The 14,107-nt window shown below is 36.8% G+C and overlaps 1 protein-coding gene across 1 annotated transcript in view; it reads left to right on the top strand.

Annotated features, from left to right (window-relative positions):
- LOC100619394 (SLAM family member 9-like) overlaps window positions 1–5,739 on the top strand; it is a 51,193-nt gene extending 45,454 nt beyond the window's left edge. The window contains exon 8 of the mRNA XM_016430271.2: window positions 4,294–5,739. Within this exon, the coding sequence (XP_016285757.2) occupies window positions 4,294–4,341 (48 nt within the window). The 3' untranslated portion in view covers window positions 4,342–5,739. The remainder of the gene's footprint in view (window positions 1–4,293) is intronic.
- The last annotated feature ends 8,368 nt before the right edge of the window (window positions 5,740–14,107 follow it).

Raw genomic sequence — 14,107 nt, forward strand, 5'->3', positions numbered from 1 at the left:
GGGTCTCCCTTCCCTTTGTAACTCTGACCAAAGTTAGAAAGGCAGATAAGAAAAAAAATGGCTAAAAGAAATTAGAAATCAATGGAGTAAAGGGTTATGTCTATAGACAATCCAGGATGTGATTATTAAGAGAAGGATCATATCAGGATATGAAAGAAAACAGATTCAATTTTTAACTAATAGTAAATGGCCCTTGGATAAACAGATTTAAATTTCATTAGTGATTATAAATCCAGCTTTAATTTGGTACTGAATCTTATACTTATATGTAATCTTACTAGATTTTGTGTGAAAAGTGTGTTCTATTGGGCTATAATTTTGGTAAATCTGAACTCATTGTTAAAACAATTAATATTAATAAATTTTGTCATTAAAATGATAGTGCTAGGAAATGCATGGATTCAGTTTGAGTCAAAATCTAGTTTGAGAAGGTATAACTGTGTGACTTCACCTCTATCTAAAGGGAAAAAATGGAAATATTAGCACCCAATTCCCAGAGTTCTTGTTAGGATTACATAGTTAGCACTATATAAATGTTCACTATTTTTTAATAATTTTTTTCAAAATAAGTCTTACTTTCCATTTTAGAATCAATACTATGTATTGGTTCTAAGGTAGAATAATGGTAAGGGCTGGGAAATGGGGGTTAAGTGACTTGCCCAGGGTCTGCTAGGAAGTATCTGAGACAAGATTTGAACCCAGGATCTCCAATCTCTGGTCCTGGCTTTCAATCCACTGAACCACCTAACTGCCCCTTATTATTACTGATTTAATGGAATGTAGTTACTTCATAATGGATAACTTTATACAGGATTTTATATGGGATATAAAAATGCAAAATATATTAAGTTGAAGCAATTTTGCCTAAGGTTATTTGAAAATTGGTAATGGACTTTGTTTCATATTTCAATTTCATAATATTGTTTATGATAATGTAAAATATGGTAAACTGTTATAAAGATGTGCTGTAGAATAGCAGCTACTCTTTAATATGAATGGTGTTAGCTTATAAATTAAATTTTTAAAAGAAGGTGAATAGAAATATATACATTATATGTGCACATCTGGAAAATTGTGAAGTTATTTTATCGGCCTTGATAATCATGTGTTATAACATTCTCAAACATCATTGTTCTGAACGTTTATTCTAATTTTAGTTCTAAATCTAATTCTGAAGCATTATTTCATTCTAAAATTATTTGACTAAACTTTATGAAAATGATGAAACAATTTGTTGTTATGTAATACTGACTGTAATATAATATATAATGATGTGATAACATAAATATAATATATTATATATATAAATATATAATGTATACCCAATATATTAATATATTTTATTATGTTAATATAATAATGTGTTTTGATATACATTTTATTATATTGTTTAATATAATAAATATATAATATATAATACTATTGATAATGTTAAAACTCATCAAACATTTAATTGACTATATTTTAAAGGAGAAAATTGAAGAGATCTATTTAAGTTTTTGCTTGAGAACTATAACAGTAGGTAAAATTCCTAACCTCTTCTCATTATAATAGAAGGGGTTGGTAGGTTCAAATCCGGCCTCAGCCACTTCCCAGCTGTGTGACCCTAGGCAAGTCACTTGACCCCCATTGCCTAGACCTTACCACTCTTCTGCCTTGGAGCCAATACACAGTATTGACTCCAAGACGGAAGGTAAGGGTTTTAAAAAAAATAATAATAATAATAGAAGGGGTTGGGTTATCCATTCCTTTCATTTCTTCCCCATGCAATGCTATTTCCTTTGTTTGTAAGACCCACTTGCCAGAGGAGAGCATCTCCTAACAGCTTTCTGTCAATTCATCAATCAATTACTTTTTAACATCATGTTAAAAAACACTCAAGCCTCACAGTTAAACCCTCCATGAAATGGATAGTGCCTTCAGGTCTTTTTGTATCCTGATAAGTGAGCCCTGAAATTTATAAATGTCGTATCTGTGATTCATACCGTGTCCTCCAACATATCAGAGGGAGGAATTGCGAAAAATTAACATTGAATTGTCTTATTTATTAGCAATATTTCTATATGAAACCATTAATTTTCCCAAACTCTAGCCTCCCAAGGCTAGGCAGTTCCCAAGCTAAGGTAATTATTCCTAAATAGAAGAGGGTTTTTGTCTTTTGTTTGTCAAGGAGCAGACATTCTTTTTTATCTATAAATAAGAGCACTCTCCCTAAAGCATTTGAAGGCATATGCCCTCTTTGTACTTACTAAACATATCACCTAGATTTGGGATGATGAGGTCCACAATAGGGGAAAGAACCACTGAAAACATGATCCAGACAACTTATATTTTTCTGTCCAAGATTGCTAAAAGAAGCTGGTTTGCAATAAGCTCCCTGACATTCAATTTCTTATAACAGAGAAGAGCAATTTGGCTACATTTCCCTAATAGGGTGAAGCAGTAGGACTTACCCACCTGAAAAAAATACCACTCCACTCCACCTGTAATAAAGTAATGGAGATGGAGTTGAGATCTTTAAGTCCACTTTCTTTTTCAAAATATTCACCAATCAGGACTGCCAATGGAGTTCCAAAGGAAGGACTGTCAGATCAATCAGAGAGACATTTCTCCCTATGAAAGAGAGGGTCAAGGCTCACAGAGCAAGGTTCTTTGAAAGAGCTATCCATGATCTTGAATGATCCTTTATTAGTAGAGAGCATGCCCTTATTAATAAATTATGTTATTGGGGCAACTAGATAGCACCATGGATAGAGCACTAACCCTAGAGTCAGGAAGATGAAATCAAATCTGGCTTCAGATATTTCCTAGCTATATGACCCTGGACAAGTCCCTTAACCCCAATTGCTTAGCTCTTACTGCTCTTCTGCCTTGGAATCAATACTTAATGTTGAATCTAAGACAAAATGTGTTTTTTAGTAATAATAAACAATGTTATTCTCAGTGGGAAAAAAGTATCACCCAGGAAATAAATGATCAGAAAAGGAAGTCTGCAGGTCATATAGCAAAAGCAGGAAATATTCTAAAGATAGTCTGAGTATTGCACTAATAGCTATAGAATATTGCAAGACCCAGGCAAAGACCTCTAGTACATTGAGTATAACCTATGCAGAAGACTCATGGGAGAAAATGGATGAGAGTTGAGCAGAACGATTTGTGTTTAGCACCAGTGGAAGAATGACCCATAATGACAAAGCCATGGTTATACTGAAGTATTATCTATTAATGGTTATTAAATATTCCAAATCCATTACCCCATTTGACCATCACAACTCCTATGAAATCAGTAGTACAAAAATTATCTTCATTTTATGTATGATAAAACTGACAGGGCCAATAATTTGCCTGAAGTCATACTGAGCCAAAATTAGAACCCAAGTCTTCTGATTCAACCACCAGCGTTTTTTTTATTAAACAAGTACCTTGTTTATAATGCTATTATGAAGTGTATTCTAGGTTAAATGCAACCTGAACCAAATAATATTGCATAGGATCCATGTTTATCTATCTTGTGATAAAGATTTCTGACTAAATCTGTTTGTGTGAGCTTATGAGAACTATGTTAACACCAAGCCATCACATGTGTCATTGTGGGGAAAGAAGGTTGAGAAATATGTACTGCAACTTCAACAATCATATGGCAGAGAGGGATGGAAAGTTTTGTAAAAATCCCCCAATAAAAAGCAAAACAAAAAAAACTTTTTCTTCCCTACCCTCAATGTTATCTAGAAAATGTAGTAGAGACTGTAGACTTGAGTCAACTTACATCTTCATCATATGATCTTTGATAAATCATGTTCCCTCTCTAGTCTTAATTTATCCATCAATAAAATGGGATCAATGACAGTCTGTGGCACTGAAGGAAAGCATCTTTGTCAATGTGCTAATGTATTAAGAAGCCCATGTTCCCCAGCCTCAGACTGTCTTCTTGGAATTTATTCATAAAAGAACTGAAAAGCAAGTCAATCAGCAACCTAAATGCTCTTCAGATGAATTGAAATGAACATTGAGAAGTGAAAAGATTCATTAACTTCACCAGAATACCAATGAGAGGGAAGGCCAATGAAAATTTCTGCCTGATTTCCCCCATTTTTGCTACATGACCAACTAATCTCATCTCTCAATCATACATTTCCTGGTTGATATATTTTACTACTTCAGCTACACATTTCAACGGTCTATACCATCTATCTTTGACTCTATATTTCTCTTGCTATGAAAGAACAAGTGGGATCAGAATTACATTGTTCCTGCTTCCTATTAATATTTCATGTGTCTTCCTCTTTCTTCCAGAAGAATGCAGCCATTCTTCCTGAAACTCCTTCTGGCAAAGACATCTAAAGAACCAAGCAAGAGTATCATTTCATTCCTCCAGAAATGTTTCCTCATCTCTAAAAGAAGGAGGTGGATTGGATGTTTTGAGGTCCCTTCCAGCTCTTAATTCTATTATCCTATAATATCTGCCTCACTCTACCTCTCCACTCTAGCAAGGAAGGGATGGCAGACTTATCCATGGAAAAAGTTGCCCTCCATATGATGGGAAACCCAGCAACTTTTCTTGCTAACTAAAAGCAAACTCTGGAGAGCTAGCATTATCCTCCCTGTCTTCAAAAATAAACCATGATATCTAGGTTCTCCTACTGAAGGAATGGCTTCATTCCCAGAAATTAAACCAAGAAATATCTCTTCAATGCTGAGCCAAGATACATTTCAGATAGCAGGACTATTGAACGACTTTTTCTTTGTCAAATTAACTGATGGAAGTCAAGATGAGTAGGATTCAAAAGAACCAGAAACTGCTCCCCATTGAGAACACCATGGAACCAGGGGACCCAGAAATCATCATTCTTCCATGAAGACTTCTCTGCATCCCAGTCACCTTCTCACCTATTTGTCTTGCCATCTCCCACTCCTACCCATTCAGTGAGAAAAGTGGAGAACCGGTCTTCTCCTCCATGAGAAGTGTCATTTCTGAGCCAATATTCTGCCTTCCTTCTGCTTTCATCCTTTGAAATCTACTCTCCTCTTCCAAGTGCTTCTGTTGACTGTGGTTTCTAAGACGCATTTCCACCTTGGTGACTACAGAACCTGGTATGAATTCTTTTTCTTCCCTTCATACCAAGGAATTCCCCTCAGAGACTCTGACATCCCCATTAGTGAGCTTTTATGTACCCCGGCCTCCTGTTTCCTTGGCCTTCAAAATTGTAAAGACCTCCTCCTCTTCACATTAATCATGAGTTCCACTTCACCTTGGTGTGGCTAGACCTCATCAAAACTGCAAAGTGGGCTGAAAAGAAAACTGAACTTAGAAATGAGAACACAGGAATTCAACTCGGGCCTCTGACACGTACTACCTCTGCAATCATGGGCAAGTCTCTTAGCTCCTCTTTCCTTGTCTGTAAAATGGAGGGTAAAAATAGATGCAGTCCCTACTTCGAAGGGCTGTGGGAGGATAAAATGAGATAATTTGTGTATAATGAGAATAATCATGGGGAAGCCCTCGATCTGCTCAATTGGGGCAACTTTCACAGAGCTGGGTAGATATGCTTTGACTCCATGGGAAGGAATACATGCTTTGTATTCTGGCTAAAGGCTATGCATGACCAGAGGTTCCTGTTTAGTTCTTGTGTGTCCCTGTGACTGTGAGCTGTGCAAAGAGGATTAGCTATTGAGCCAAGAAAAGCCACTTTTTTTGTGGCCTATAAGAATTGAGAAAAGGCTATTTTTGGTAAAGTTGTTGTGGGGATCAGATGGAATAATATTTGTAAAAGCACTTAGCACATACTCTTAGGTGTATGGGAGGCTCAGGAAGGACTAGCATCTCAGGTTTGAGGGATCACCTTTAGTGTACATCTCTCACCTGGGACTCTATCTAGGAAGCTGTAGTATTCATAGCAGCCACACCCTGTCAAAACTATCCTTGCATATAGACAGAATAAACCAGGTTGAAGGTAACTGATAAGCCTCAATCCCATTAGTTATTTAGGGGGATGTCTACCCCAATCATGTGAAGATTTTTCCCAGAGGAATGGGTAGATGAGAAAAATTTGTCCCAGTGGCCATGAAGGTGGCTGAAGCAGGCACTGTGGAATGCCTAAAGCTTGGTCAGACATCAAAGATACCAAGGTCATCCACTGCATCCTGACCATTACCAGTCATCTTGACTTTTGTTTTGCCACTGAGTCTGGAAAAGAGTGAGACTGATAGCTTTGTGTAAGTCAGCTTCATTTAAATCCAATTCATTTGCAAGTCAAAACATCACTCTCATGATGTCATTGGTCTTCTCTAACAGTGAAGGACAGACAACTACAGAGCAGTGCCTGGCACATAGTAGGGCAATATAAATATTTATTCTCTGTCCCTTCCTTTCTGGCCTCTTTTGAGGCGACCTCTTTGTCAAGATATAGCCAACACCGGCTCTCCTTTAGACTTCAGCAAGGAGAGGGGATTTCTTTCCCTCTCTCCCAACCTTAACAACAACAGTAACTGTATCTACAAAGCAATAAGAACCTACATGCATGCCCAGCTCCATGGGAATTCTGGGGTGGGTGATCATCAAATCCAGGAAATCTCCTTGATCATTCATGCTACAAATGGGAGATATTTTGCAAAGTGTAAAATGCTATATAAATAGGATGTTTTATTTCAAGCTTGAGGTTCCCTCTATTTTCTTACAACCTCTTATCTTCCTCCACTCACAATCTCTTCCATCCACTGAAACAGTTTTATACCCTAGTCAAACCTTCAATTCACATAAGCCATTAGGCCCATTATCAGGTACAATTGCCACCCCTATCCAGCTTCAGTCATTCAACAAGTATTTATTAAGTGCATAATACATGCCAAGCTGTTAGTTGTGGGAAATACAAAGTCAAAAATGATGTCCCTTTTTATATTCTCTCAGATTTTGGACTCTACAGTCAATAAAGACCTCAATAAAGCCCTTCCTATCACTTTGGACTACCTCTCCTCCTTAAGTTTCTGCCATGTCTGTTGGGGCAACACCTGATCCTGGAACATGACCACCACCCCACCCCACCCCACCCCATCTTCTATTTTCTCAGTTCTGTAGGAAATACAAATTGTGTAAATCATAAAGTAAACCAATCAAAATCAATCAATCAAATAATAAACCTTCAGTCTAAAGCTTTTGAGAGATTCCAAGAAGATACAATTGCTGTTCTCATAGAACTTCCAGGCTAGTGGGGTATGATCATAAAAAGTTAAATGATTTTGGGGTAGTAGAAACAATGAGTCCATGGGACTTTGGAGAAGAGGAAGGTCTTGAAAAGGTTATGAGAAACCACTGGGGAAGTAGGTCTTTCAAATGGGTCTTGAAATGGGGATAAGCCTGTCATAAACCAAAAGGAGGTGAGAGGCATAGGAAATTGGAGCAAAGATGAGTATACTGTATTGGGGATAATAAGGTGGTAGTCTGACTGAAGCAAAAGGTTCACAAAGAGAAATGGTGAGAAATGTCATAGAAAAAGAAAGATGAGACCAATTTAGGAAAGGTCATAAGGTGTAAGGTGAGGAATTTGGACTTTACTTACATTTATTTGTTTGTTTTCTTTAGGCAAGCCAGACTAGCTGAAGTAGCAGGGCACCACACCAGAGAGAGAGAGGAGGCAGTAGATGCCAAATCATCACCACCTTTATCACCATCTCACCTCAAATTCAATGGAGACAACTCAAGACCCTGAACCAAAGAGATCTGGAAATAGTAGGGCCCCCAAACACTGGACCAGCTTCCAGACCTGTGCCAACTGCCACCAAGGAGAAGATGGGCACAAAAGCCCTGGGAATGGAGATGCCCCACAAACCATCAGTCCTACTTCTAGCCCACTACTCAAAGTCACCCTCCAGGGAACAACTCCTGTGGAGAAGAAGCCAAACATTTCCTGAACTACCACACATAAGGCAGGTAAACTAGCCTCACTGAGGCAGCAGAACACCCTGGGAGAGATATGGAAGACACCATGTGTCAGGCAAGTCAAACCTTTACCACTCTCTTGACCACAATCTCCCTTCAGACCCCATTGGAAACAACCCAGAATTCACTAGCAATGCTTCTAGCCCAGTGCCCTCAGGCATTATCCTGGAAAGCAGCCTTTGCAGAGATGTAGTCAGGCAACTGCTCCTGCAGGTAGAAGACCCAGAAAACAACATTCTGACTACCAAAGTCCTTGACATTGTCAAAGGATTCAGCATTGAAAACAGATATTTGTATGTGTGCGTACACACACATATTAAAGAAAAATCATTACCACTTGCTTGGCCACTGTCCCCTAAGGACCACAGAACCTCTCCATCTGACACAAGTGAAACATTCCAAATGTACTGTCTTCTCTTTTAGAATGTGAGTTCCTGGAAATAATTGCCTTTGATTATAGATTGAAATATAATTCTTTTCTAGTTTCTTTATTTTTATTGTTTTGTTTGTATTTTCTTTTACAACATGGTTAATATGGAAATATGCTTTGTTTGACTTCACATATATAATCACTATCAAATTGCTTTTGTTCTCAAGAAGTGGGGTGGGACAGGAGGGAGGGAAGGAGAGAATTTGGAACTCAATTCTTTTCATTACAATTTTTTTACATGTAATTTATTTAATAAAATAAATTAAAATAATTTTTTAAAAATAGAATTAAGTTCTTTGAATGCAGGTTCTTTCCTACTTTTCTATTTGTTTATCGGACACTTAACACAGTGCTATGCACATAGTAATGACTTAATACATTTTTTAATTCATTCATTATTCAGTAGACATTCGTAATTCCATAGACAACCACCAAATCTCCAGCCTTACCTTTCTTTTGAGTCCTAACTGTAACTCCAGCTGACTACAGAGCATTTTGCTTATATATATATATATATATATATATATATATATATATATATATCCCACCAATGCTTTAAATTCTGCCCAAAATTAAACTTTTTATCATCTTTCCTTAAAAGTCCATTCCTCTCTCTCTGATTTCACTATTTCCATCAATAATGCCACCATTCATCTTATCTCCCATGTTTGAAATTTGGTGGTGTCTTTGACCCTTAACTCAAATGTCCAAGTTGTCACTAGTTTCTATTGATTCTTTCTCCATAATAACTCTCACAATCATCTCTTTCTCTCTGTTCTCATCACCATCACAAATATGCAAGATCTCATTACTTACTACCTCCCTAGGTTCCTGCAATAGCTTACTAAAGATCTTCCCATGTCCATAATCTCTTCTTTCTTAACTTTTTTTCATGTCATTGACCCCTTTAAAGGCATTATGAAGTCTATGGAACCATTCCTAGAAAGATATTCTTAAATGAAGAAAACAAAATATATAGGAGTAAAATGGAAACCAACTTTATTGAAATATAGCTATCATAATATTTTGAAAATAAGTTCACAAACCACAAGTTAAGTACCCCTGCCATAAGTCTTATCCTTCAGATAGCTACTAAAGTAATCTTCCTTTTTACATAGTCTCATTGCTCCTTTGCTCAGAATTTTTCCCTGGCTCCCTATCACATACCCTGTAGAAGTGATGGTGAAGCTTTTAGAGGGGCGGGTGATATGGTATCCTCAGGCATGGGTGGAGAGGGGGAGAAGAACAGCCCAACCCCAACTCCCTCTGGCTTTCTAGTAAGGAACTCTGGTGAACTCTGTGCTGGGGCAATAGTGCCCTTACCCACAGAGAGGGCTCTGAGTGCCCCATCTGGCATGTATGCCATAGGTTTGTCACCATGGCCCTGTAGAATTCAAAGTCCTCTGACATGATATTCCAGGCTCTCTATAACCTGGGACCATCCTACTTTTCTAGTCTTATTCCATATTACTCTCCTTCAAGTACTCTATACTACAGTCAAATTAGACTATTGTCTATCCCTTGCCTCCTCTTGTCTGTCTTGCACCTTTATACCTTCAAACAGGTCATTCTCAATATCTGGAATACCCTCCCTCCTCTCTCCTTTTGTCTTTTGAATTTCTAAATATTCTCCATGATCTACCCAAATACCACTGATTCTGGGAAGTTTGTCCTGATCCTACTGGTCTAAAATTATCTTCCCTTTCAAACTTCATGTAGGACTTTCTTCTGTACCTTTCTAATACACCTGTCATGTAACATAATTATCAGCATTTGTAACTTACCACCCCTCCCCCACGAGACTAAATTCCATGAAAGGAAGGATAATATTTTATCCATATTTTGTATCTTTAGAACCTAGCCTGGGACTCTACCCTAAACACAGGGTGTTTGATATACTGTTGAACTGATTCAAATTGTCAAAGTAATGTTTTAAGAAGATGAATTTAAGGCGATGGAAATACATAATGGATTAAAAATATGGAAAATTCAGAAACTTTAAATTTTCTAGGAGACCAGTTAGGGTCTATGATATTAATCCAGGCATGAGTTGATGAGAACAGTCCACATTTCAAATAGACAAGGAGACTTTGAGAAAATAAGAATCTTGGTGACTTGGGACTAAAGACTATGGGAATCATCAGTGACTCAAAAGTTTTATGCCTAGATGATTAGAATGATTATGCTAATGATAGAAGTTGGGAAATGGTCGGAGGACATAGGATATTTTGGATGACAAAAATGACAAAAACTCTTTCACATATATTGAACCTGAAGACACAGCAGAAGTCAAATGAAAATATTTATTTCCCTCAATGCATGGAATCAAATTTAGGATGAAAATTAATTCTTCTTTATCAAAAGTACAAAATAATCCCAGTAACTCCTCATTTAAGGGACAAAGATGAGGTAATAGAGGGAAATGCGCCTTCTAAGAATTTTCAAGATAATTGGAACTTACCTCTTCAGAAGGCTAAACTTATTTTAAATTATTTTTATTGAAGTCTTTTTTTAATCCTTACCTTTCATCTTAGAATCAATACTAAGTATTGGTTCAAAGGCAGAAGAGTGGTAAGAGCTAGGCATTTGAGGTTAAGTGGCTTGCCCAGGGTTACACAGCTAGGAGATGTCTAAGGCCAAATTTGAACCCAGGATCTCTCATCTCCAGACCTGGCTCTCAATCCACTAAGCCATCTTGCCCTTCATTAAAGTCTTTTAAAAGATTATAGGAACTAAACATGTAAGAAACCATAGAGATCATTTATATATGTTCATTCCTTCCTCCCAGGAACTTTTTTTCAGACTTTTCCTTATCCGTCCAGTTTATCACTGGTCCAGATACCTGTTGTTGAGCCTTCATCTTTCTCCTTTTCTTATTGGGTCCTAATAATCTGTTATGGTTTGATAAAGCAAAAAAAAAACTGAGACTATCAGAATTACATGTAAATCAGATGAATATATAATTATTTTGCATATATATATATAAATTAGATGAAAATGCTAAATGTCAACTTGAGAGTAAAGTGTAAGAATCTTAGCAGAAGGGTTGTATGACTACCTTTTCAATAACTCAACTATTTTTTACTTGCTTCCTAATTCTTTACTGACTGAAGCTGATGAATTTAAGACATCTGGACTATATTAACTTCCCTTCAGTTTCTGGAAATTCTCTTAAAATGAACCACTGAGAAGGAAAAGAGAATTAATCAGAGTAAAGGAGGAAGACAAGGATGGGAAGGAAGGACCCCACAGTGTGAAATGGCTAAGGGGGGAAATAAACCCTTCTCACAAAAGGAAGATGTTAATTTATTGGAAAGGAAAGCTTGAAATATAATGAGCAGGGTGGAAAGTAACCCTTTAGAAAGAAGAGGGAAGGGGAGAGTTCTCCGCTGTCTTTTGTGAGTCATTGTTCACTTCCTTCTTCTGTTTTCCCCTCCATTCTCCTAGTCATGCATTACAGTTCATTAAGTACTTTTTTAGTCTATGAGAAAGGAGCATCATGACCCTCTACCACCACCAAGTCACAATCTCCACTACCCAAAATGCTCAGTGATTTCACTGAGTATTCTCAAATGCTTTGAGGTGGAAAGCTGTGGTGGGAGAAGAGTGGAGATGCCTTGTAAATGGAGCATAATTTCACTTCTCATCAATGACCCATTTGCTCAAGCATCATTTCTCTCCAACCTGTGCTCAGTGCACAATCCAAATATAATCCCAATGCCAGCCCAGAACCAGGGCACCCAATTCTCACCCTAGTTAGAAATAGTTTCTCTTTTTCATTTTTGTTTTTTTTTTAACCTCCTGTCTAGTTTAGATACGATCAGCTTAAAATAGCTAGAGGGAGTTAAGGCAAGAAGAAAGAAAGAATGAAAGTTCTGGTCTTGAGTGATTGCCTGAAAGGCAGTCATATCAGAGTTCTGAGGATCAAGAGGCCCCCAGATCAGAAGGCACAGTCCTGTGAGCTTGTGTTTTTAGAGATCAACAAAACATACTGTTCCCTTTCAACAGGAGAATTAAAAAAAAAAACAGTAACAATAACAAACATTTACTAAGCACTGTGCCAGGTGTCAGAGATTCAAAGCATAGTTTGGATTTGTTTATTTTTAATGTCACAGTTACAGGGTTTACAGTTCAAGGAACAACAACCAAAAAAAAAAACCCAGAAAATTGTCTAGCTTTGTTTACCCCATTCCAGAAACTGAAACCTGAATAGCACTGTAAGCCCTGTTACTGATAATAACATCTTACTTTTATGTGGCCTCTTTCTTTTGAAGAGCTCAAACTACTTTCCTCCTTTCTCTGTTATCTCATCTCCATAGCTCTGTGGAAATGGTAGTAGAGAGAAAACAGGACATTCTTGTTACTCCCCAGTTTATAAAGGGAAAACTGAGCACAGAGAAATTAAAAAGATCACCCAGGATCATAACTGTGAGTCACTTCCATTGTTGGATAGTCCTAATTATGAGGAAATTTTACCTGATAATGAAACCAAATTGGCCCCTTTTGAAATTTCCATACATTGCTCCTCATTTTACTTTCTGGAGCAAAGTGTCTAATCGGTCTTCCAAATGATACCCCTGCAAATATTTGGGGATTGATATCACATCCCATCTCCCCAGTCTTCTCTACTGCTGGCTAAATACTCCATTTTCCTTCAGCTGATCTTCACAACAGACTCAAGGCCATTTTCCTTTGTCTTGCCATCTATATTCCCCAGTTTATCTTTATCCTTCTTAAAGTATAGCTTCCAAAGGTCTGCCAAGGATAGAGTACAGTGGAACCATCCTAGAAACCATACTTCTTTTTATGTTGTGTTATATATTATATCCATTAAAATCCAAGACTGATTGAGACTTAGGTGGAATGTTAAACACCCTCATTTTAGAAGAAATTAAGACCCAGAGAGACTAAGTGGTTTAGGGTCATAATTAATAAGTAAAAAAAAATTATTAAGTGTCTACTGTATGCATGACACCATGCTAAGCACCAATGAAAACCACAATTATTGGAACAAAGATATAGAGCTGAAAACATCCTTAGAGTACTTTGTCCAATTCCTTCATTTCTTTTAAATGAGGAAACAGGCCTAAAAAATATTAAGTAGCTTGCCCAAGGTCACATAAATAGTAAGTAGCTGAACTAGTATTTAATACAGGTCTTTTTTTTTTCAAAAGGGAATTTTTTATTTCACTAGCACCATTCCAACTTTCATCTATTTATAATCTCTTTTGTTTTTCCAACATTTCCAAACAATTATCCTGAAAGACTTCCAGGAAATGCAGTAGTCAGATTCTTTTCTTCACCATTTTGGAGAAGCAAAAAAATCCCTAAATTTTCTCTCCTTGTTCTTCATTCTTCATCATTTCTCCATATATATTTTTCAAATTCTTTTCTAGTTGTTTCCAGGGTTTATTTTTTCCCTTTTTCTGTTACCCCTCTTCTATGTTGTCTTCCAATGAATTAATTCATTACAAAACTATTTTTATTATTTCTGTTGATATTTCATCATCATCACGTCCTGAAATGTTTTAGTTGTAATCAAGTTCCTGATTACTTCATTTTGGCATATTTTTGTTATTTTCATGTCTTTTTTTTAATTTCCTTTTTTTTGTTATTTTCATTTCTGCCTTCAGTTCCTTCATTGTGGTTCTCATTGTATTGTATCCTGGGGAATTTCTTTGCTGTTTTCTCTTGAATATATTTTTCTTGTCATTTCTTTCAGTGTTTCAAAAAAATGATTTTCT

This window comes from Monodelphis domestica, chromosome 2 (genome assembly GCF_027887165.1).
Source record: "Monodelphis domestica isolate mMonDom1 chromosome 2, mMonDom1.pri, whole genome shotgun sequence".
NCBI lineage: Eukaryota > Metazoa > Chordata > Mammalia > Didelphimorphia > Didelphidae > Monodelphis > Monodelphis domestica.